The 26,498-nt window shown below is 36.7% G+C and overlaps 1 protein-coding gene across 1 annotated transcript in view; it reads left to right on the top strand.

Annotated features, from left to right (window-relative positions):
• Positions 1 to 26,498, top strand: part of CRIM1 (cysteine rich transmembrane BMP regulator 1) — a 173,687-nt gene that overhangs the window by 101,181 nt on the left and 46,008 nt on the right. The window contains exons 5-7 of the mRNA XM_050315533.1: positions 6,903 to 7,024; positions 20,942 to 21,124; positions 23,717 to 23,914. Of these exons, the coding sequence (XP_050171490.1) occupies positions 6,903 to 7,024; positions 20,942 to 21,124; positions 23,717 to 23,914 (503 nt within the window). The remainder of the gene's footprint in view (positions 1 to 6,902; positions 7,025 to 20,941; positions 21,125 to 23,716; positions 23,915 to 26,498) is intronic.

Below are 26,498 nucleotides of genomic sequence, written 5' to 3'. Positions count from 1 at the left end.
GTGCTCAGAGAGATGATAATGTCAGCATTACTGAGATTATAACAAAAGAGTTTGAAGTTGTGTTTCCTCTAGGAAATAGCAGTAAACATCATGTCAGAACTCAGCAGCCACAAATTGCTGTTTCTTTTTTCCTTCTCAAATTATTGAATAAGTAGAAAGTGGACCTGAAGGTTGTGGACTGTTTTAAAATAAAAACTAGTTTCTCACTACTTCTTTGAAACGTCATTGGTGAATTTCAGTCTTGTTTCTACAAAAGTATTACAGTTCTTCCACACGTGGTTCCCACTACATGGAAAAGGTCTCATTAACTGAGTGGAGCTGTTTGGTCTCAAAACACTTCAATTTTGGAGCAAACTTCTGGCTTCATTTTTACTCAAGGTGAGGTTGAATGGGACTCTGAGCAACCTCACCTACTTGAAGATGTCCCTGCTTATTGCCAGGGATGGGGTTTGACTAGATGACCTTTGGAGCTTCCTTTCCAAAACAAACTATTCTGTGATTATATTTCCCAAACTTGTACAGAGTTGCCTTCAGGGATACAAGAGAAGTGTTTAATAGCATGAATGGCATGGAAAAACTAAACATGAAGTAATTATTAGGGTTGGGTGTTTTTTTCCTTTCGAAGAGGAGAAAGTGGACATGAAATTAAACAGGAAATAAATCGAACAATAGTATGTTTTGGGGAGCTCGGTGGGGGTTTTTGCTCTTTTTTTCGAGGAGTTTTTGTTTGCTTATGGCAAAGCTATCCCTGATGGCTTGATTTCAGGGAGATATGTCATTCAGGAGTAAGTTTGGAGTTAAAAGAAAATTGAAGTTAATGAATTACTTATAAAACTATTATCTGTAAGTGATTTTTGACCTGAAGTCCTTAGGAAATGTGTTTTGTTTGTAAGAGGATCAGATATTTATAATTCCTTATTAAAAATTAGTGAAATAAGAAAACAAGTAGCTTTTCTTGGTATCAGAAATCAGACATTTGTGTAACAATTAATACCTTATTTTTAGTTTTGAAATGTTTTTTATATTATGAAGGGTAAGACTGATAAACCTAAGAAAAGAGTAACTGAGGTATGTAGTGGTAAAAACCACAGGGATCTTCAACACAGGAAAACACCAGCTGATATGGCAAAATATGAGAAAAATGCAAGTTGGACTGGTTTATATTGTGCTGTATTTCCTATATCGGTGAACTCCAAAGGGTCTATACATATATCAGTGTGCTTGAAAAAAATCAGTGCACCTCAAAAGTCAGTGCACTTGGCCAGTGGCTGTATGCCTACGGGTTCCATAGCATGATTCTTTTGTGTCTATCCCCTTTTCCTGTCTCATCCCTCAGGGAAACAGATGAGTTGATTTAATATTAGTCAAAGGATGAAATCAAGTCTTTTAGTCAAATAAACTCTTTAGATTCTAGTAAGCCTTGGAACCATGGTAATCTACTCGACCTAAGTGCTGATTTTTTTCAACATCTTCCTTTACTTGATGTCTGTTTGCTATTTCCTAATATACAGAATTTTAGAGAAGAATTCTTACTTGGGAGCACACTAGCTTTGATTTCTCAAAAAGTAACCCCCCCTGGAGAATTACAATAGGAAGAACTTCCATATTAGTCAGTTTGTATAGCAGTGGGGACAATTTTTGAGCATTCTGAAACAGTCTGATAATAAGTGTTATATGCAACTTTCAGTTTTTCTATCATCTCTTTCTACATGTTTATAATTGATCTCTGAAATAAAATACTGAAAGATTTCCCTGAAAAATGGGCATTTTCATTACTGATGTGCTCAAACATATCTTTATCAAGCAAACTACATGAAGTAGTGCCTGAAGATTTAGGAAAATTCTAGAGTTTGTTTTCCAAGACTAGTGTTCGTTTGATTCCTTAAGCTGTAGCTTAATCAGCTGTATTTAAAACTCATCATCTAGTTTACTAAACTTACATTGCAGCTTCAGGTGTGAGTAACGTGGAAATAAGCCTTCAATAATTTCATGAGATGGCTGTGTTAGTATTTCATTTTGCTGTATCATCATCACTTACACCCTGTGCTTTATGATAGGGAAGATCTTGTAGTTAAACTCTTTTCTTTGCCACTACTGAGCTTTGATAATGCTGGGAGTTCTCTTTTGAAAATTCCTTATTTCACAGTATCCTAAAATGCTTATATTAACATATCTGTGGGAGTTTTCTCTACTACATTTGAGTAATATAAGTGCTAATAATCTAATGCAAGTTATATTAGATTGCTGCAAGGGACGAAAAAAAGAACTGATAAAATCTCCACATGAATGTGATATATATTTCAGGAATGCTTTTCTCTAGTCTCAGTGCTTTAGACTTTAATTTTGTTTTGATCCTCAAAATAAATATCTCTCTTGTCAATACACCCCCACCCCAACCTTCCCATTCACTGGTACTAAATCTTTTTTTCCAGGGTGTCTGTTCTTATTTTCATAGTCATTATGCCTTGTGCCTGGAGAACTCTTTTGATCCTACCATCAAAACAGATTTTCTGAGGCTAACCAAGCCCTTCTCTCTTTAAATCTGTTTAATAACAGAAGTAAATGAACCAAGATAATTGGATTTGAAGTAAAAGTTGTCATTTACAAGTATTCAATTTGATTTTTTTTCCTCATCTTCTTCGTTTTCCTTTTTGCCCTTTGGGACCATAAAGAAAGAAAGAAAGGGATTATATTTAAAACAAACAAACAAACAAAAAAACCACAAACAAATAAACCCATGAGACAAACCCCACAACAACAACAAAGACAACCAAACTAAAACAACTCCACCACTGATGCCCCTCAAACATATATTAAACATATAATGAAATTATTTATTTTCTGAAGAATGTGAAAGTGAATTTAAAAATCAGCCCATTTACAGTATTGAAGGAGTCACCTTCCTCAATCTGTAAAGCATCCATTAATGAACACCATCTCATTTCTGGTTCTTTATATATTGAAATTTGCCTTGCTCAGTTGTTGAAATTTCTAGGATGTTTTTGGGTGTGTTTTTGGTTTTGTGGGTTTTTGTTTCATTTTTGTTTGTTCGTTTGACCTGAAGAACTAGAAACAATTCCTTTTACCAGTCAGGTTGATTGTGTATTTTAAAAACTTCAGTTCAGCGAACTCCTTTGTTGGGCTTCTTGGTTTCTTCCAGGCCATGCCACCACCTTTTCAGGCTGCATTCCATGAAGTCTCTTGCATGATTGATTAGATTATTCTGGTTTTTCTTTCTGGGCCCTCTTTTTGGTAACATTGTACTCTCGTACAGAAGTGGTCTTCGTTGTTAAAAGAACATGTTCTTCTTGGCCTGACTTGGATCCTGTTTACGGGAATAACATCCCAAGAGGCACATTTCCTTAGAGCCCTTGTTAATAAGGTGAGTGAGGGGCAGACGTTGAGTGCCAACTTCTCAGTACCTCAAGTACTGCCCTCCCTTTTATCTTGGAACTTTTGGATGGCACCATGCCATTTGATGTTGCACTGGTGTCACTGCAAGGTACATAAAGGGAGAAGGTGACGTACAAAGCAGTCTTCTCTCTGGGAATGTTTCCTTGTAGAAACTTCTGTGTCTGTTTTGCTTAGGCAAGTTGCAGTTACAGCGAGAACAGCTCAGAAGCAACCCTGTGCCTTACTAAACTGCAATTTGAACAGCTAAATTTTGTAGAAATTAATCTGAGAACGACCATGGCCACTGTCAACAGGCTTAACTCAAACTGACCTGCTAAACTTCTTCAAACCTAATGTTCCATTACCGAGGGTAAGATACAGGTGGATAGCTGTCTGTGACAGGGCACAGAGCTGGACTGCAACTTATCTTCCATCTGTCTCTCTGTCTTCAAAATCAACTTCAGAAGAATCTAGTTCTATAAAACCCATCTTGGTCTCCTACTGAAAATGGGATCACTTATTCCAAATTTCCAGATGTTGTTTTGGCAGTGTAACAGCCATTCTCAGCTACCAGAATTCCTTGGGTTTCTTTCTGATGGACTTCTGTCTCCAAAACAATGTTTTCCATGCTAATGGCCTGGATATGGTCAAAGGTTTTCCTAGCAGAGCTGGCTGAAAAGAATGCAGACTATTTAAAAGTCCATCTGAGATTATATGCTATTTTGACGTTCTCTTATGCATGGATTATTTTTTAACCAAATGGGAAGTCACTTTATAAAATTTTGGAGCAAGAGGTTGTGTTTGCTTGATCTGAGTATGTGAAACTTTCATTGCTCTGAAGAGGAGGGAGAAAGCAATGTTCTTTGCTGCAGAAAGGAACATTGGCTCCCCCCAGTACTCTAAATAGCTCTTTCAACCCTTTTTATGGAAGATTGTCCTATCTTAAGTTATTTAATGTGGTGATTCATATTTTCTTCTCTTTCAGTTTTGTGTTTTGGGAGTTTTTTTAAGCTATTGACGGGAAAAAAATGAGAGGGGAAAGGCACAAGTTATTAATCTAGCCATGTAATGTCATCCTGGAACTCTAATCAGTAACAATGAATATGAGATTATGAATAAGGAAGATACAGACATATCTGAGAAAGCTTATTTTGAAGACAATAGAACTAGGAGTTCTTCAGCTCATAAGATTTGGAAAATCAACATCCACAACTATATTTTCATCACATGTGCTGTTTTCTCTGTGGATTTCCAGGAAATTTGATCTACCTATTTTCCTGGAGGTTATCTGGATGTTGAAAATAGGGTGATTGAAGTGAAACTTCATATTTTTATTTAGGCTTTTAATACTTAGGCTTTCAGATACTTTAATACTGAGGCTTTCAGATTGTGTCTGTACTTTTTTTGTTGTTATATATGTTTTGAAAGATTATTTTTTTTCTTTCATCATTACTAATGTATAGGCACTTATTTCTTTGTCTCGTTCTTTTCAGAAGGGAAAACCATCTTTCAAATCAGTGTCTAGATGGGTTAAGGTACGAGTTCTATGAACCTGAGAGCGATAATTGTTCTTTTCTGTCAATTATACTAGAGATCATTTTTTTAATTCCTCTCCCCAGTTCCCTGCACCCCCAAATTCCGGTACTATTGGGACAGCAGAAGTGAGAGATAGTAGTCATCTTAAAGAGAAACTGCTGACACAAATCCTTTGGATTTTTTGCAGACATGTAGTACAAGCCATAATGCCTTTTTTTGCCTTTGCGTCTCTGAAGATAAATGGCATACAGTAAAGAAAATAATTAGATTTCCCCTTTCTTTGTATTTACAAAAAAATTGAGAAGAAAATGTCAAAAGCAGAGATGTGATAATTAAAACTTTGGTTTCTGTTACTATACTGTGGTATATATGTGCACATAGAATTAAATTGCTTCACTTTATCTTGACATATTTAGCATTATTTGTGAAATGTGATACAATTAAGACTATTTTTTTCAAGGACTTATTTATCTTTTTATAGTAAATGCTTCTATAATACAATAATTTAGGAATCAGTTTCAAACAGTTTAAGAAAAGTTCTGTGAGATTCCTCAATTTTATTTGTATTTCTAGCAAACTTCCTTCTGAGTAATATCTTACAGTGGAGAATATAACAATTTTGTCTAACACTGGTAAAGTTAAAAGGAGGTGTATTAAAACCCTGTCTGTTGAGAGGTGTCTTTTCCTCATTCATTGAATGCTGGTCTGAGATGAAGTGGCTGCTGGGCAATTAAGAAGACATGGATGTCAGAGGAGACTCAAGCTTCTTGGTTTTTGAGCATAAAGAATAAGCAAATGCATTAAGGGCTGATAATGCTTCTTACGAAGAAGTGGTTTAATGGGCAGGTTATGTTGGGATACTTAAAATATTTGAAATAGAAATTAACAAGTAGAGTTCTTATTTCTTTAACTCATAATTACAGGATCTTCTGTCAAGTTCTTTGTTTCCATTTGACATACATGTGTATTTATAGAAGGCCAATCTATGGGGGGGGTTGCCAATAAAAATTGATTTACAATTGAAAAATGTAAGTGCTATGCACTGAAGTTTCTCACCTATGATATTTGCATATTTCTCTTTCTTCATTTTGTCTTGCACTTTATTATAGAATCATTGCTGACTTTCCTCCTAGTGTGCCCATTGTTCAGGGCAAGAACTCTGTTAAATGTAAACTAATCAAAAGTCCTAAGTGTTTGACTTTTAGATGGTTATGTTACTTGTAAAGCAAAGAATCTGGAAACAAATGTGATTACTGTTTATCTGCATTTTATATTTTCCAGTTCTTTAGGTTATTTTCTTAAATAAACAAATAAATACTACCTACTTGGAGAAAATACTCTTTTTAGAATGGTCCAAAACTAACCACAGTATGTAATATTCCTAGCCTCCTACATTATTTGGCATCACATGTAATTGGTTGCCCCTTCCACAAACTGCAGCACCATCAACACCAAACAAGAACTTGCAATTATTTTTATTTGGCTTAGATTTAATGGCTCTGGACTTCCTTTAATTTTTTCCAACATAACACTGGATATAATATGGTTTCCTAATGAGAGCACACTCTTCTGATGAATGGATGCAATAACTGCTATTAGTGTTTCACCAATTGTGATTTTTCAGATAGAATTGGATGAGAAGCCTAATTTTGGAACTCTAGAGAACACAGTTATTTTCAAACAATCTGGAAATACAGTTTTCTACATTTTTACATACAGCACTAGAGCAGCATTGGTGTTACACAGTACAGTCGTCTTGTTTCCTTGACCAGCAGAGTTTGGATGGTTAAAAAAAAATCTCTCAGGTTGATAAGCTGTCTTGGCTGTTGAGTTAATAAAAGGTGATTCTAAGATGTGAATATGGCAAAGCTGGAACTTGTCCTCTGACTTTCCATTTTTCTCATGCTTATTCTTTCATCCTGTATGTGGCTTCATTTATTTATGGGGTTTTCCTTGCTGTTCTTTGGTTTCAGATGCGAGTGTCTCACTGGTTTATGTGGTTTCCCCATGTGTGAGGCAGGCTCCGTTCCCCAGATAGTCTCACGTGGAGATGGAACACCTGGCAAGTGCTGTGATGTCTTTGAATGTGTCAATGGTATGTGAAACCTTCTCTTACACTTGGAGAGGAGGGTTTTATCTATCTCTGGAAAATGCTGGGCATTTGGTTATTTTTGTGTTGTCAAGATCTAAGAGAAATAAATAATTTTCTTGAGGTTCACTCAGTAAGAAGGAACTGGAAGTTTAGGTGAAGTGGGAAACTGTCATTTATAAGTTGTCATGCTTCTTTAATTTCTAAAAGACTTTTCCCTGTGACTCAGGGAATTACAGTTTTAGCAGAACTCCCTAAACACTTATTTTTCATGTAGTCTTTTGCCAGTAGCAGACACTAGAGTCCTTCTAGAAGTGAAAGTTTTGTTAACCATTGCAACTGCTTGTTGCAGCACTGTAAGTGAAAGCAAGCTGTTTAGATTATGGGGTTCTCTTTCAGAATCAATTGCAGACTAAATTTTAACACAAGTGTACAACCATTTAACACAAGTGTACAACAAATTTTAAGTCAGTGTAGGAATATATTTATTCTCATTCTTTGCTTCCCAATCTAAATGTTTAGAGGATGTTTTAAAACCTTCAATTTGTTACGCAAGTGACTATATTTCAGGACTTCTCTATATTATATGTGTATAGAACTTCATCTATGCTATATAGGGTGAGTTGTGAAGAAACTTGATATTTGCCTATTGGTAAGGGGAAAAACACTCTTTAAACATTTCATGCTCAGGTTATTTCTGAGCATAAAAAATTACAAGTTGGCACAATATTTATTAATTAATATTTATCCAGCAATATTTGATCCTGGTTAGTGATGCATGTGTCATATGTTTGAAACAGCCATTATTTTACAATAGTCATTTGATATGCACATAAACGTGCATAGAGAGAGAGAGAAAGGCAGAGATTTCCCCAGGAGAATGTTTGTGGTATTTACACATATCAATATTTTAAATACTGAAATGCTGAATCAAAAATAATAGTACATATAATGGGATATTGTATATAAAAATTAAGTTCTTTCATATGAATAAAAGAATTTGTATCAGGAAGTCTCACAGATTCTTTAGCTTTCAGACTAATACTTTCACTATTTGGGATAAAATTGTACAAATGTAACTTACCTTAGTTTTGTTTATTTGCTACCTGTTATACTAAAGTAATACTCATGTTCCTTTGTTTCATATTTGTTTCATTCTGTTAAAGTATTATTTCTGAATCTAATTTAATGAATCTGAATCTATGACACAGCTCAGTGCAACATTTGATTCAAGATTTGCTTTAGTAGTTTGAGCAAGAAATAGAAAGCCAATTTCTGATATGATGTCTTTACTGGTGTGAAACAGTCTCAAAAGTACAAACCACCTTGATAATTGTTTCTCTTCAGTCTGTATATTATTTGTGGGTTCTGCTAACAGAATTATTGCAGTATATATTATAGCAGGTGTGAGATGGAGCTGTTTAAATTGGCACTTTTTTTGTCCTTAGTCATCATCTTACTCTATTTCCAAGGAGCAGTTATACTCATTTTTCCTTGGTAACAGTGAATTTGGACTGTCTTAGCACTGTTGCCCTGTGCATCACTGCTTTATTGCTCGCTGTAACTCACTCCAAAGATTCCAGTTGCTTTTGGGTCAGAATTCCTTATAACCTCTTACACATTCCTAATCTTCACCTTAATAGCTTATGAATACAGAGTAAATTGCAAGAAAACTTAGGAGTTTTTGAAGGGAGGTTGATGCCACAGGGGAAAGTAGAAAGGCCGGATTGAAGAAAAATGAAGACTTGTAGATTTGTCTTGTATGTATCCTTAAAATCAGTATTAATATATTACAGTCCAGTATCAAAATTATCTTTTAAGAAGTTCTTAAAAAAAATAATTCTGAGAAACCTGGCCAGAAAAGTTAAGTACTTTTTTTTAGAAAACAGCATTTGTCATTATGCAACTTATTGCTACAATCAGATTTTTAAAAAATAATTCTGTATGATGTAACTTTAAATTGCTTCAAGCAAACTTCCAGGTGCAGTTATTAATGATGCTTCACTTTGAAAAGAGGAAATAGTTACAAGCCTGAAGATGATAAATATTTTTAATAACAATCTGTGAGCAACTGTGAAACTACTAATGAGTGTGTGACATTTGGATTGTGTGACAGATCATTGGTAAAGAGAACAAATGATCTGCATTGCTTTATAATCTGGGTTTTTTCAAATGCATTTTGGGATGTTTAGGTGGTTCTTATTTCAGGCAGAAAAGTCTTCTAAAACCTCTAAATTACTAGAAAACTAATTCTGACAAGAACTTCTACATAAATGTCTAAGGCAATGACAAACTGCTAAATATAAACTGCTAAATATGTGTGTGTAATAAATCCCTACCATTACTTTGGTCAGTTTACGATGAAGACAAGGGGGGAATGTTGTTTGTGTAACTGATAGTTGAATGTAATATCCAGTTCTGTTTCTAAAAGTATCTTGAAATACTAACAAGTGCAGAAGAGATGCAGTCAATATCAGTAACAGATGGAGAAAATATCTTACAGTGATAGGCTTAGATCAATTTCTTCACATCATTAAAAAAAATTACCATCAAAGTAAGAAGAGTCAAATCTGTAAGATCTAGGACATGCTGTTCTCAGCAGTGGGAGTTGGCTGTTGGCACAAACTGCCAGGAAGATGCTGAATTTCTTATCTTCATCCTTTCCATTTAGGATTAGATGCCTTTTTAAAGACTGTGTTTTAATCAAATGCAAGTTAATGGGTTTATAGACAGTAATTGGGGAAGTTGTGTAATCAGCATTACCAGCAAGTTCAATTGTTACTTCTGTTGGAAAAGCTCTTAAAACACACAAGAGGATGGAGTAAAAAGGACATGTCCACACTCACATTAGTATAGTTTTCCTGCTATTATATGTCATCTATTGGATGTTAGAATTAAATGATTCTTTTGGTGCTGGAGGGAGCAGTCAGGAAGATTAGTGATCATCTTTGCCTTAAAATAAAGTCATCCATTATGAACAAGTGTATGTAGACTGCAAAAACTCCAGTTTGTATATTTAGGTAACCCTAATGGTGGATGTTAAAGCAGGCCAGACTTCTGCAATATTTATTGCAAATATGAGCAAATGTGATAGATGCAGAGTTGCGTGTTCAGAGTATGGGCTTTACTGCACAGGAAAGAGCTCTGCTTTTGTTGTAGAATAGGAGTGGCCAGTGCTGAGAGGATAGTTAATGGCAGCAAACTGTGTGTCATGTAGAGACTCTGCAGTATGTTCCCTTTGTTGTTTGTCATTGATTTTGGGACAGATCAGTTATTATTTCATGAATGTTTTTCCTGGATTTAATATAAAATTGATTTAGAAGCTCCACAATATCTGTAGGTTTTGTGTGATTATCTTTGTTAACCAAAACTAGCTTTTGGTTAGTCTGTCTTAGAAAAGCATATTAATCTGTAGTGAGAGAAACTTCTGCAGTAATTACTCTTTTTGTAGATTGTGAGGTTATTGTTCCTGTTTGATTATAAATAACTGCAGTAAGTCAATACACTAATCATTATTTTTCTGCTTCAGATTTATGTTGGATGTGTCTCCTTATGCTTCCCATCGTGTGCAATCTGCTGTTTCTCATGATTTATTCTATAATTATATAGACATAATTAAACACCAAAATATCATTTATTCCTGCTTGGAAACGGTCCTGATATTTTGAGTTAATTGGGGCTTGTTGTTAAGACCTACTGTCTGTGGCTGTTCAATCTTTGCGTAGGTTGACCTTCTTTTTGGATTTTTTTAATACAAAATAATTATTTAAAAAGTGCTAAGAACAACTTTCTTATTGGTTACAGGAAAATACTACACTACAGAGGTCTGATGCTCCTAATAATTCTGTGTGACATTTTAATCATGATGAATGTATGCAGATATCGGAATATTTTACATAAAACTGTTAGACTAACTAACATAAATTTATGCTTTTTAAAGCAATGCTGTGTTTAAAAGATTTCATTATTACAATTAATGTACAGGTCTTACTGTCATTAGAATGTGGTTCTTGTCCCAAAGGTCAGTCAATTTGAAAGCAAATTTTAAGGCATACATTGATTCCTTCATTTTGAAGGGAAGCATCTTTGTAAATAAAATCATTCTCTGTTGTTAAATGGTAATAGGAATCAAACCAAAGTTCCCTTTTGACTCAATAAAGTTCCTTGTCATGATTTATCTAGGATGAATGTTTGAGCCATCCCAGAGCATGACCTGCCTGGTCTTTGGATGTCAAAATGATAGCTCAGACAACAGTGATGCCTACAACATTATTATTTATTTTTGCTTCTTTTTCCTTGTCAGAAGAAACATGTTTACTCTTTAATTTGTCAATTAAACCTTGCAACTCTCTGGAATTGTCAGCAAACACTAGTTTAAAATGCAATAGTGATATGATTTGTTCATTCATCTCTGCTTAGAAGATGACTGGCTGGCTCTTTCTCCTACTCTTACATTCTTGATGACCTTCAGAGCAAGCCACAGTTTGTACATGCAACAGAATTTTAGCCTCAAGGAGACAGAAGCATGAATTGCTAAATTTAAGTCTCAGGCTGCCATAAAATAGTGTAACTAGAAGTATAGCTAACTATATACATCACTGCTTCTTGCATATGGGAATCAGAGATCATCATAGTGGTGTTCAGTAGTGAAGTTTTAGGGCAGAGTTACACCCACAGTCAAATGTGCTCATTTCTGAGCAGTGTGAAGTAGATAAAGAGGAAATAAAGCAACATGGGAAATTTATAGCAAATAATTTCATCTTAATATATGAAAAATGAGAGTTTTGCCTGCTATGTGGTTCCAGGGCCTTGTAACAGAGCGCACGTTTGGGGAAAAGTGAGAGTGAATATTACTTTGTTTAAAGGCAAGTAATTCCAATTGCCGTGAAGTTTCCCCACTTGCACTTGCCTGAAAACTACATTTAGAGAATACTATCGTATATTAATGTATATTGAGGGAAAATTGAAAGAGAGATTCCCACAATGCAGTCTTACACAAAATTCTGCATTTTACAGAAGCTAATTCAAGGATTCTTCTGATCCAAAATATATTGCTCACCAGGACTTCTATCTTCTAATCCTGGTGTGCTGCTTTTCCTCAGGGGGCAGCTTGTAAAAAAAAAAAAAAAAAATGGTTCATCACTAAATTACAAACATCAACAAGTGAATCTAAAGAGATTGAAAGCTGCACATGCAGCAAGAGTACAACTGTTTGGAAACAAGAGAGTATCCAAACTTGTCTGTTCTCTAATTAGGTATTGATGCATGGATCTCTTCAATATAAGTTGCAGTAAAGCACATGCTGACTGTGAGCTCTGCCTTAGAAATGTGAGAGAGCAATTACCAAGCGTCCTGCAGCTACTGCCTTCTGTCAGTCAGGGCTTTCACTTCTCAATAAGTTTCCTTAAAAACAACTGCTGCTTTAAAAGGATTGTTGATTGCTTTGTGAAATAGGATAAATTACATGTGTGTGAGTGATCCTCATCAATGGGTCAAGGCCAAGGGGACCAATCTGCTTACTGCCATAGCCATTTGTGAGCTGTGATTTTAGAGTCCACCTGTGCTAGGAGTGGCTGTGGAGCCCCCCTTCCAATCCCTTTTCCCTAGGGGGTAAGGTATGGACTTTTGTTGCCCTGTTCACAGAAAATGGGACTACCCTGATGCATGCATGAAAGTAACAGGCATTGATGCTGGGAAGAATGGATCACACTTTTCCCCAGGACTTAAGGTTTTGACCCTTTCTGTACTGCTGTTTCAGGTTGTACTGATGATGCCATGGTAGTACAGAAGTGATGTCCTACATCAGTAAGATCATTCACTTGACATAACACATAATATGCATTTTATAACTCCTTGTGATACTTTTTTTCCTCAATTGAGAAGATAAACTGACAATGACATACAGGAGGCATTTCTCTTTTCTCTATGCCTTGTGGCTTTTTTTCACACTTGCATCTCTATACAGTGGTATTGCATTGGAGGAGAGATTAAAAACCCTCTTTAATCACCCTTTTTGTCACCTGTTGGTGCACTTACTCTTCTCAACAGTTGCAGATCCATTATTAATCTAAAAGGAAATAAGAATGGCCTGTTTCTAAAGAGAGCATCAAAGAGTACTGAAGGGATTTGATAGGAAATATAGAGTCAGCAAGGAATTCACTGAAGAAGGAAGAATGGAATCCAAATGAATCACCTGACAGACACCACAGAGTTCCCATTGTTTACTGCATTAATCCTGACAGTCTTTATATTGCACTTTCATTAAACTTAAATATTTATGTGTGCTCTTAAGAAAAATGGATTTGACCAGGGTTAACAGAGTCTGTCTGAGAGCAGAGAGTTGATTATAGTCCTAATACTGATTAAACAGTACTGTATGTTTCTCTCTGGCTATCCAAATCCACAGATTTTTGTGGTAGACTTTAAATAGACAGCTGCTTAAAAATTAAGATGCAAAATGCAGCTTGTGAGGAACAAAAGATAACAAATTGTTTTGTACATAATAAAAGGCAGATTAATATTAAAGGAAGATAATCTGATACCAAAGAGGTAAAGGGATTTACTTGTTGTGGGCTGAGATTTTGGGTTTGGGGTTATTGGTTTTTATTCAGTCATTTTGAAAATCATGGCTAATTACCAGTCACAGTAGTATGAGAATTTGGTCTAGTATAGTGAAAAGGCAGATCAGTCTGCCAGACCAAGTCAAATGTTTCAGATCCTCTGAACCTCTATTATACTTGCTGTAGTCAAATTGGGAACGGTATGTGAAACAGTGCAGATCATTACCAGTTACTTTTAAAACAAGAGGCAAAAGGAAAATGCTGAAAACGGAAAACCAGTCAACCCAAAACTCCTGGTAAAAAATATTCAGTCTGTAGATGCGTATAAATCAATAAAATGTAAATAAATATATCAGGAGGGTAGCAATTGTTGGGACCACAACTGGATGTGAAACCAAACTCAAAGCTCTACAGGGGTTCACTATGAGTGGGAGGGTTGATCAGTGGGAAGTAGAGACTGAGTTGTAAATAACAAAGTTATTTTTTTAAATAAAAAAGGACAAAGTCTAACTAATTTTGTTCATGCCAGTTAATGAAAAACAAGATGCTGGGTAGATGCTGTGAACTGATGAGATGTCATAGACAAAGAATATTAGGTGTCAAATGGTATAGTTCTGTTTGGTTGTAAAAGTTAAAAAGATAAAAAGTAAATACTTCTAATATTTTCTTTGAAATAGTAATGTTTTTTGCCAAAGTGAATTGTCTTGGTAAGCTAATATCTTCAGTAATGTTCTGTCTTAGAATCACAGATTCATAGAATTAACTGGGTTGGAAGAGACCTCTGAGATCATCAAGTCCAACCCTTGATCCAACCCCACTGTGATTACCAGATCATGGCACTCAGTGACACATCCAGTCTCATCTTAAAAACCTCCAGGGACGGTGAATCCACCACCTCTCTGGGCAGGCCATTCCAGTACCTGATCACTCTCTCTGTAAAGAACTTCTTTCTAATATCCAACCTAAACCTCCCCTGGCAGAGCTTAAGCCCATGCCCTCTTGTCCTATTGCTGATTGCCTGGGAGAAGAGACCGACCCCGACCTGGCTACAACCTCCTCTCAGGGAGTTGTAGAGAGTAATGAGGTCACCCCTGAGCCTCCTCCAGGCTAAACAACCCCAGCTCCCTCAGCCTCTCCTCATAGGACTTGTGCTCAAGTCCCTTCACCAGCCTGGTTGCTCTTCTCTGGACCCGCTCCAGCACCTCAATATCCTTCCTGAACTGAGGGACCCAGAACTGAACACAATACTCAAGGTGCGGCCTCACCAGCGCTGAGTACAGGGGAAGGATCCCTTCCCTGCTCCTGCTGGCCACACTGTTCTTGATGCAGGCCAGGATGCCATTGGCCTTCTTGGCCACCTGGGCACACTGCTGGCTCATGTTCAGCTTCCTGTCAATCAGCACCCCCAGGTCCCTTTCCACCTGGCTGCTCTCCAGCCACTCTGTGCCCAGCCTGTAGCGCTGCAGGGGTTGTTGTGGCCAAAGTGCAGGACCCGGCACTTGGCCTTGTTGAACTTCATTCCATTGGAGCCAGCCCAACTCTCCAGTCTATCCAGGTCCCTCTGCAGAGCCCTCCTGCCTTCTGGTAGGTTGACACTCCCTCCCAACTTGGTGTCGTCTGCAAATTTGCTGATTTGCTCAATCCCCGCATCTAGGTCATCGGTAAAGATGTTAAACAGGACTGGGCCCAGCACTGATCCCTGGGGGACACCACTGGTGACCGGCCGCCAGCTGGATGCAGCCCCGTTCACCAGCACTCTCTGGGCCCGGCCCTCCAGCCAGTTCTTAACCCAGCACAGAGTGTCCCTGTCCAAGCTGTGGGCTGCAGCTTTTCCAGGAGTATATTATGGGAGACAGTGTCAAAGGCTTTGCTGAAGTCCAGATAGACACATCCACAGCCTTCCCCTCAACCACCAGGCGGGTCACCTGATCATAAAAGGAGATCAGGTTGGTCAGACAAGACCTGCCCCTCCTAAACCTGTGCTGGCTGGCTCTGATCCCTTGTCCATCCTGTTGGTGCCGTGTGATTGCACTCAGGATGATCTGCTCCATAACCTTGCCAGGCACTGAGGTCACACTGACAGGCCTGTAGTTTCCCAGGTCCTCCTTGCAGCCCTTTTTGTAGATCGGTGCGACATTTGCCAACTTCCAGTCATCCGGTCTTAGATATTTCTAGGTGCTTAAACTCAGGCAGAGTTGCCAACACTTTGGCAACAAGGCTAGAATTCGGTGTTTTTCTCAAAGCATGGGAGAAATGGTTAGACCTGTTATAACACCAGACCACAGCCTTGTGTTACAGGTTTGGAGATTTTTTTTTTCCCCTGCAATACACTAGAGGCCAAGCACAGAGGTACTGGCAATGAATGATGGGCTATGCCAGTACCTCACAGTGGTACTGAGACTGTTGCAGATGCCTGTGCCCTGTTGATGTGCCTAGGGCTGAACTGATCACAACATTTATTTTCTCTTGGGATGAACTGACAGAGACCACTGGGATTTAAACACATTCCTTTGTTATGAAGAATATGTCTTGCTTCCAAGAATTGTTTGGCAATTTCATCAAGAAAATCTGTCACTCTTTGGGGGTTTTGGAGCACAGCCACCACACTCTGTGGCCCCAGCTCCTCCTTTGGCTGTCCTGATGTTTTCATGTAACCTACTGAAGGATGTTAAAAAGTAGCAATGCCTAGTTTCCAGAAGGAGTAGAGAGAAAAGGGGGATAGCCTTGAGGAAAGCCACAGAAACACAAAAGCATGGCCTGATGAAGAAAAATTAAATTGAAAGAAAGGCTTGCATTTTATGTGTAAGAGAGGATGAAGGCAGAGGATGAAGGAAGGATGAGGTGTCTTAAGAATGAGTCCTCTTAGCAAGAAATTTGCACATTGGAGGATATGAAGATGGAAATGTAATGAAACTTGGGAAACTTCCTTTCTGCTTGTTTTCTGTTTCTGTGTTACCTGAATTACCCCCTTCTGTGATTTTTGCGTAGTTACAGTAGTTAAAACTGTGGAATTGTTTAATAGGTAGGCTGCAGTTTCTCTGTTAGTGGTAGTTGTAAAGAAAACGGGATTTATCAGGTAGAGCTGATTTTGGTTTTCCTCAGCAACCCAAGTATCTTTTAACAGTTTTTACAGACTGGAGGTGCCACAAAATAGTATTTCATTCCTTTAAACTGTTTAGGTATGTATAAATAATTGTATAAATTCATGCATAAATAATTGCACTGATTTGCAGGTAATAGTTGTGAGTTTGTTTATTTCTGGTTTGTCTGTTTCTGGATGATCTTTTTAGAAAATACAGGACCAAAGGACTTTCAGAATGGTCCTGTAATCATGTTAATAGGGAATACGCTGCACTAACCAGTACAATCTGAAGAGTAAGAACCCACATAGTTTTTTTTCTATCTTATTTTTATATGATTGCAAGACAGCAACAGTATAGCTTGTGGTGTCCTGTAACATTGTTATGGGCCAATTCCAATGAAACATATCCTTCTCTTTTTTAAACTATCAGCGCAGCTTTTTAAAAATGAAAAGCTTCTCTGTATTTTGTTTATATGGACACAGGATTGAAGTTTATCAGTTTCCTTCCCTTTCATTTAATAGAAAGTTCACAGCACTTGCCCTAGTTCCTTCCAAGGCTCTGGTACAAATACTTCTTTTTGCTAAGGGAACATCTGAAGTGCTAGAATCATGAACCTTTTAATCCTTTAAACAACAGAAAATCGTTTTGAATCTTGCTTCTGCTTCAGAAAAGCTGGAATTTCTGATATTACAAAAGAAAGTGCCCAAACTTGCCTACAGACATGTGATGCCTGAAGCATCTCGTGTGTACCACGTGCAGAATTGTTGCCTTGCAAAGGGTGGCTTCTCAAACTTGGACATGTTTCTAAGCTATTCCTTGACTCTAATCAAATAAAAGCATAAGTATTGGAAAACTAAAACCACTCAATAACAGAAGTTTTGTTTTGGACTAGTTTAGCAATAGAACTGCATTTCATTAGATTTAAATGTAGAAGTTAAAGTACCTTAGAAAAATAATTTGATAAAACAGATTGTGGCCATTTGCCATTCAAATTGGTGATAGAGGCCTTGAGAAATAACCACAGTTTGTGTAGTATGAGACTCTGGTGTTTACTGCAACCCTTACATTTAGGGCTCTCACACCCAGTAAAAAAAGGCTGTGGCCATGAGATCTGTAGAGACAAATATGTGTCAGAACTATTCATGCTTGACTTGATATAACAGCAGAGATGTGATGTCATCTGTCCTTCCACAGTAAGTATAAACTCTGTATTGTTCTGGGAATCATCTGCTCTATCCTCACTTCTTTCACAGGTGGGCATTAGTATGTTAGTGCTTGGGCTGGATCAGTCTTGTATTACTGGCTTATCTGAGAGCTAGCAGACACTGAATTTATTCACGAATCCGTGGTCTGTGTCTCATGCCCACTGCTTTGTTGTTGTAGCCTGCATCAGAAACAGGATTTGGAGTCTGAGATATGTTTAACTGTTTTGTGCTATGAAGTTTGGTCAATTTGAATTACTTTGTGATGCAGCGAAGCTTGAAGAATCCTACCTGTAGTTTTTCTCCTTATTAGCAAAACAATGAGTTCATGATTCCTGACCTCTAGGAAAAGATGCATTTATTTAATGTTAGCTTTATGTTCTTTCATTGCTTTTTGACTATCAATAAGGCAATAAAATTGGCACTTTAAAAAAAAAAAAAACAGAGTACTGAGAGAATCAGCATATTGTGGTGGAAGAAAATGCATTATTATAATTTCATTGTGTGCTGCTCACTCTTTCATTAGGCTTCCACCTGGAGTATCTACAGCTAGAGATTTTTGTTTAGTGCTTGTTCTGGCTTGACTCAGTGTCAAGACTGGAGTCTTATATATACTTATATATTACTTTGGTTCTAACCAAAGTAATCCTTGTCTTGTAACTGGATGTATAAGCTTAGGTCTATAGTTCAGTATAAATGTATAAGCTGCCATAAACCTGGATGGTAAAAATACACATATAGTGAAATTCTATGGTGGTTTTCATTGTAGAAATAAAACATACTGCTTCCATTCAGGATTTGCAGTTACTTGCTTAGTCTTGTTTGGACATTTAAAAATGAATGATAATTCATTGAAGATGATGTTTCTGCTTCTAACAAGGCATGAATTCATATCTACTGTTTGGGGTGGGGGGAAACTAAAAATCTGGAAAGCTGCAGTCAAAACACTGAAGCTAGAAGCAAATGGATTAAAGGCCTTTTGAGTTGTGTTGGCACTTTTTCCTTTTTGAGAAGGTTTTTAAACTAACAGCTTGAGCTACATAAACTTGAAATATTTCTCAAGTGTTTGTTTATGTGAATTGCTTTCTAATGAGGTCATAGCTGTTTTCCCGGACACAGTGGTATTTCCTCTTCTTACTCTTATTTTTTATGCTGCTTTATACATTATACCTTGAAGACAGAACAAGCATATAAAAATCAAAGATTGCTCAAGATGCTTCCAAGTTTGAACTCTAATGCTTTATGATCATATCAAATGACTCAAGGCTGGAGCTCAGTATAAGCATATATAGGAAATAAGTATTTAGAGTTTTAAAGAAAACCTTGTCAAAACTTGTTGTCAAAAGTAACTCAATTTTAGCTCTCAAAAGTTAAGAGAATTGGGGTGGGCTAAAAGGAATCTGCAAATGCTGAGTTTTCATTTGAATACATTTCATCTCCCATATGAGATTGATCACTAAGCAAAAAAAAAAGAAAATCACCTGACCACTAAGTGGGCAGTTTTCAATCCTATGTGGTCAGGCATTACGTATACAACCAAGTAGTCATTTCCATCTATTCTACAGAAATCAGAAACATGGACAATTATCTTTTTTTTTTTTTCTTTGCTATGTTTGCTTCAAATGTGGTGAAACATAATGGTTTTATCTACAGTCTGGTAACGTTGTTGCTGAAATAGCTTCCTGTTTGCAGAACCTTTGGCTTTTCAGACTGCTAGATTCATAACTTCTGAAAAAAAATACATTGGTTAACTAGATAGTGCTTTACGTCAGGTGGCTGTTTTCGGGTATCTTGGGCTAGTGTCATAGGAGGACAAAAGGTTTATTCTGAAGCAGGGAGGAGGGAGGAGGCTGAAGTCATTGAGCAATATAATGATGATAACATGAAGTCATGATTTCCTAATGACTAATGTGGAGTCTTATAGTTGAACATAAAGTCAGAGTATTTTTTCTACAGTGTCTTGGGTCACAATGATTCAGCCCTGGGCAGTGGAGCTTCACAAATCGTGTGTGGGGGATCAGTTGAGCTGATTGAACAGAGTACTCATTGCTGGCAATAGGTGGTGGAGTTAGGGGGAAGTTCGTATATGTGGGGTAACTGCAAGGTCAAAAGCCCTAAGAAGACCTTATGATATATTCATGATGATCTACTTCACAATCTGGAACCAAACATCTTCAGTATAAAAAATAATATTTATGAAAGAAAACTGATTAAATCTGCAAACTGTTCCAATTGTCCATTTGTTTAGTAAGCATCTAAGCATCTTTTTTTTTCCCTTTCTTTTTTTTTTTAATGCTAACAAAGTAAATAGGTAATGTCCTTTGCAAAATACTTCAGAATTTTCGCAGGCTTTTATTTTCTAACAAAGGTTGGATTTAATTATATGTCACGGCTCTGCTGTAGATAGAAGCATATGAGAAATAGCTGCCTTATGTTTTTGAAACAGTAAAGTGGTCACATAAATGTTATTACAGTTGAGTTTATGTTTTGTGGGAAGTATAGCTGTGAGCTGGCTGTTACAGGTCCACGTTGCTTGAACTAAGAAGTGTTCAGTTCTGCATAACAGATCGTGCAGTCACAAAATGTTTGTTGGGGTTTTTTTTAACTTATCGATTGGACAATTTGCTTTAATGCAATTTATCCACCTGAGTACCAAGTCCTGCAGAAAGGAAGATTACACTTAAGAGACATGAGAAACTGTCTTCTTAAAGCAGAAAAATCTAGTGTTTCATGTGCTGAAATCTGAAGTACCTTCAGGCTTATCCAGAATGAGAAATATTTAACACCTATGAAGAAATACTAGTGCTGGAACCTTCCTTCAGGATTTTTTTTAAATTAAGACTTTTAATTGTAAGGAGTTACTCTGAAAGTAATTTTGAATAGCATTTTATTTTCTTCCGTTGTTGAAACATAATAAAATGTACCGTGTTCTTAAAAATAAAATAAAACAAGATTTTAAGTTTTAAAAATGAAAGAAAAATCAACTATCTCTTTTATATCTGTTCTTGTCAGTAGCAACATGAGCTTAACTATTTTCCATTTAACAACATCCGTAAAATACTTTTTTCTTTCTTTCAGAAGTGAAGCCAACTTGCATATTTAACAGCATGGAATATTATGATGGAGACATGTTTCGGATGGATGCTTGTCGGTTTTGTCGATGCCAAGGTGGAGTCTCCATTTGCTTCTCTGCCCAGTGTGGTGAGCTACACTGCGACAGGTACTACGTGCCAGAAGGGGAGTGCTGCCCAGTGTGTGAAGGTACAGTATTTTTTGAATGCTGTTTATGTTTAATTCTGCTGCTTTTTTTAATTTGCCTGTTTAATGGAAATGAGCAAACAAGGGCTTTTGTTCTTCTGAAGCTTGTAGATTCCTCCTTAATTGAATTTATTTCTTCATTTTTGCTGTGCCTGAGTGTGCTGTTTTGTTCTTTGCAGCGCTTCTCTGACACTGACACTCTGCCCTTTCTATACAGAGCTGCTTGGCTTTCCTTTCCCTTCTCTGCCAGAACTTCCTTAACCACGATCAAGTGTGCAGGGATTTTGCAGGGATCTTCTTCACAAAGGACGTAAAAAGCTGTTTCTAATTTCTGCACTGGGCATTTAGACAGGCATCTCCATAGCAGCAGCTGTGGCCCTAAGACACATTTCCATTGCTTTGCAACCTGCTTCTTTTCCTGTTCAGCTAGAGTAATGCATACACCTTCTCCCCTCTACAATTTTATATATACCTCCTTTGCCTTGCTGAGAACTTCCTCCTCTGCTTGCTAGGCCTGCAGTCCTCCTAGAAAGGACTCTCTGTGAAATTTCATGTTGACCCTACTAGAAAGTATTGGAGGCATTTTCTGCCAAAATACAACCAGGATTCCAGCAAATTGGCATGGACGAGCACTCTACATGTGGATCTTGCCCCAGTGGGGATCAGATTATGGCCACTGTGTAGTCAAAAGGCCTTTGAAGCACTCCTGCTCCCCTTGTTTAAATGTGAATTTAGGAATAGATTCTCAAAAAGTGAAATCAACTGGACATCTCATATCTCCTCCTCAGATAAGAGAAATCTAATAATTAAAAATCAAAGCTCTGATCCCTTTCTTAATAACTGAGGTAATGTTGACACCTAAATTGACAAGGTAAGTCTTCTAAATGGGCAGTGTAAATACTTAACAGCCCACACGTTCATGTTTTTCTAGTTGTTGAAAAGGTGGCATTTTTTTCTACCTGCTTTTCTTCTGTGGATTATTTCATGACTGATTTTCAAGGTGATTCATTGTTTCCTACTAATGTTTACTTGATGATAGAAATAAAAAGAAATATGAGGCTTTCTTCTTTTCTGTGAGAATTCTAATTTGATGTGAGTTGTGTAGTACAGGCACAAGCCGTTCTTGCCTTAACTCTAGGAGGAATTCTTTCTCAAAGTCCTGTAGGATATATCAGCATTAGGATATGTAATTTGCTGGTCTCAATTTATAGCTTTAAACACAACTGACCTTTTAAGGGTACCAGGAACTTTGTTCTTTGAGTCACATAGAAGACTATTGCAAATAGCAAAAGTCTTATATGGCTTTTCTGTGCTTTCTCTGTATTCCTCTGTCAATCAGAATCCTATATATAAGTTGAAGGATAACATTCACTTCATTTGTTTGTTTATGATTTGATTTTTGGCTGAGTCAAAATAGTTATTTACAGATGCAAGGAAATCCTAAAACATGAAATGTGCAAAGTTAAGAGCTTAGGAAACATTTTAAGTGCCTTTTTTTCACAAACACATGGTTTTTGGCTTAATCAAAGCCAAAAACTAGAATTACTAGAATTGTGAATATCACTACATTTCAGGATAGGATAGAAGTTGTGAGCAGTTTCAATCCACATATTCCGTGTCATAAAGTGGCTTATTATAAGACAGCAGCTACTAGCACCATTATGTGTTTTTCCTACTCTCAAAATGCATTGCCTTCCTTCCAAAGGGGAGTGATAAAATTTCCTTTAGATAGGACATCTTATTTCTCCCAAGTCCTTTAAACTTAACCCTCCTGGAAAAATAACTTCTAGGTAAATCACTTGTGCTTATTTGATGTCCACTAAAAAATGTTTTCAGTTGTATCTATTGCTTTTATTATATTGGATTTGCTTTAATATGTTATTTCTATTACTGCTTGCTTTATAAATTTGACCTACTTACTGTACATTCTCAGATACTTAATTTTTAAGCCTGACAGTTATCTTTTTATTATCCACCATGATAAGTTGTATATATTCACATAATGTATGTATTCTTTTTGCTATTTATATTAGTGCAACTATCGCATTTCTGGAGTAATACTATTTCTGAAGAGTAAAAGCTGCTTTTATTTCAAGTCATGGGTTTGCATTATTTGTTGTTATATACGGGGTTGCATTATTTATTTATATGAAACTTGATGAGAAATGTTACATAAAGTATGTTCCCTAAAGTTATGTTAATTAAATACCAAAATCTTCATTTGATTTCTAGCACGTAAGTGGGTCTTCTGGCTTTCAAGGGGAAAAAACTTCAGCTGAAATGAAACTGAAAACTGAGCAGATCATCTGTTCAGAAGAAATAATATATCTCCAAAGCTGTGATAAGGTGTAGCTTAAGGCAAGCTTCTTGCTCTAGCAAGTAATGTGCCAGAGGTCTCATCTTTGCTCATGGTGTAAAGTAGTGATACAGTGCTGACATGAATCATTCCAATGGTTCATTTAGATGTTTTCGGTTTCCTTCAGAAAGCTGGAACGAAAAAGGAATCAATAGATCTAAGATCCATGTTGTTCTGAAAAAGAAAATCAGAAAATCAAAACATTAAACCTCATTCTTCTACAATTCCTCTCGTTTCAGACCCACTTTATCCAGTAAATAACCCTGCTGGCTGCTACGCCAATGGTCAGATCCAAGCTCACGGAGACCGCTGGCGAGAGGACGACTGTACCTTCTGCCAGTGCATCAATGGAGATCCACACTGCGTTGCCACGGCCTGTGGACAGAGCTGCCTAAATCCTGTTAAAGTCCCTGGGGAGTGCTGCCCGGTGTGTGAAGGTAAGACTGGTATTTCCTCTTATTTTGCTTTGCTCTGTCATGACTGCTGCTCTCGTGGTAATTCTTGGCTTACTTAAGAATTTTGGAGGATTGAAGTAGCTAGTACAGCATTGCCTGGTGACTGAATAAACTACTGAGGGCAAAAAACATCAGCATGGTTTAACTACACCTGTAAGTGGCAATCCCTGATACTTTTTTGGCCCAAAAGAGTATAGTAAGATCATTTAGTATCAGCATTATTCACTAATGTTGCTCTTAGCTTTCCTTAAGGCTTATTAATAAATATAGGATAAGTTAGAAGATCAAAAATGTTCAGCAGTTGGTGTTACTGTTAACTGGATTATTCCTGGTTTCTTCTTCATCAGTGTCATTTAGTTGCAACTGAAAATCTTTTTGCACAACGTAGTTTGATACTGGGCATAAATATTTCAGTGAAACTTATAAAAGGTGGTATTATATGGGAGATATGGTATAAATCACTGAGATTTAATTTAACCATATGGTAAAATGCTTGCCCAACCTGACAATGGAAATGTGAAGACTTGCAAATTGAGACAAAAAAATATTTTAAATTATATACATAATGTGCGTTTAGAATTGCATTTTATGGAGGAGTAGTTCATCAGGAAAAAAAAGGTTACAAAATTTAGAATTGTTTAATCTAGACCTGTGGTCAGAGCCATCTTCGCAGTGTACAAACACTTGTGGGTGCTCAATGAGCTGCCACTCAAGATTTTTTGTTCTATATCTGATAGAAGAAAAATATTTTTGTGTATCTGCATGCGTCTCAGGGCCCTTCTTGGTTTGCAGTATTCTTCCAAGTAAGTTCACTGAGATACTTACTTTTTAGGACAAATTTGAAGAGCATAAGGGTTTTTTACAGATGCTCTTTAATTCCAAAATTCATATCACAAGGTATGAAGAAGGTGTCTGATAATGTGTAAAAGCTGCCGGTGAATTGTAGGGAGTTGCTACTTGCCCTGAATTAATTTTACTATGAGGAAACAGGTTAACTACCTTTAATCCCCAGTGATCACCTCATGATGGATATCACAGAGTTATTTGCTGTCACCCCTCATTATTTAGGTGTCTGTGAGCGAGCTTGGGAAGGTAGTACAGAGAGAGAGAGAGACTGATGGATGTATTTTCAATCTTTTAGTATGTTGAGAGGATTTTTTTTTTTTCTCCAGTGAAGGAAGGATAAGCAAATATCTGTGATTTCCTGTTCCAGACTGGGGAAACTGGATGAGAGATAATTGAATTAAATGCTTATGTATATTGAACTGAGCTAATTAAGAAGAACTGTGGGCAGCAAACAGGGTAGAATGTAGGCTTCCATCATTCATTATTGAAGGTTGCAATATAAACAAGCTGGTGCTTCTTTAACATACCACATTAATGCCTCTGCAGTGCTTTCAGGACTCAAGTTACCTCATCTGGACTTGGTTAGGTGATTCTATGCAATAACATTTTCTCTTAGAAAATGCATAATATTTTCTCTTAGAAGGAGATGCAGCTAGCAACTCTTTAAGTCCATAAAAGTTTTGTAATTGTTAAGGGTGTGGGGTATGGTGTGAAATTATACTTATGATACAAATAGACGAAGACTGACACAATAGCACCATAGAGTCAATATTTAAATGAGGTCCTGGTGTAATTTTAATTATATTTTATCCAGAAATAATCTGGCTTCTTATTTGTTTGTCATGTTAACTGTTGTATGATATATGCTTAATTGTTGTCATCTGGTTTTGAGTGTGCCATTTGGAAGACAATAACACTGAATGGTATTTTGAACAATTATCCTAAACTTTAAGGTTAAAAGCATCACATTTAACTTGGTGTTTCTTTGATAACACATACTGCCAAATAAACAATCAATGGGTAACGAATTTATGTAAGTGATGGAACAAAAGACCAACTGGAAGTACTTTTAGTTCTTGCCAAGAGGAGATTTAAGTGTATTTGGGTACCGGTGATCAGAGAATATCTGAAAACACTTGAATCCTTTCCTCTTTCTTCCCTTTCCTCTCCCACAGCAAACTAATATAACAAAAACAGATTATTTTGCTCCATTACTGCAAGTTATTTAATTCCAGGAATCCAGATTTGGGATTATTTCAAGGATGAAAAATATGGACTGTTAAAACATATCAGTGAGTTCAGGTGCTAACACCCAAAATTTAAAAAAATTGAGTTTGCAAGAAGCAGCTTTGGATGACTTCATGAGAAATTATTTAGCATATGAGACTTATCTTGCAATAATAGGAAATAAAAAATCCCTGAGAAATGGACCATCAAGGGTACCAGTAAATTTCTTGAAGTTATATTTTGGGGCATCAAATGAGTTCAAGGCTACTATGCCTTTTGATCAGCAGCCTGAATAAAAATATTTAGATATTTGAGAGCAAGGTGTTACCAGATTAGAAGTTTGAGACTTGTGTGTCTTTCTGAATCTGTTAACATTTTTCTTTGAAAGCACACATTAAGAAAATTCCAGAACATTAGGAAAAAATAACAATCTGTTAAAGGTTGGCTGTCTGCATTTAACATTAAGACTGTGTATTTTAAAATTATTTTTGAA

The sequence above is a fragment of the Myiozetetes cayanensis genome, unplaced genomic scaffold, assembly GCF_022539395.1.
Source record: "Myiozetetes cayanensis isolate MyiCay16 unplaced genomic scaffold, myiCay2020 scf2-11, whole genome shotgun sequence".
NCBI classification, from domain to species: domain Eukaryota; kingdom Metazoa; phylum Chordata; class Aves; order Passeriformes; family Tyrannidae; genus Myiozetetes; species Myiozetetes cayanensis.
The sequence above is the reverse complement of the archived record's forward strand: the minus strand, read 5'-3'. Positions and strand labels throughout refer to the sequence as shown.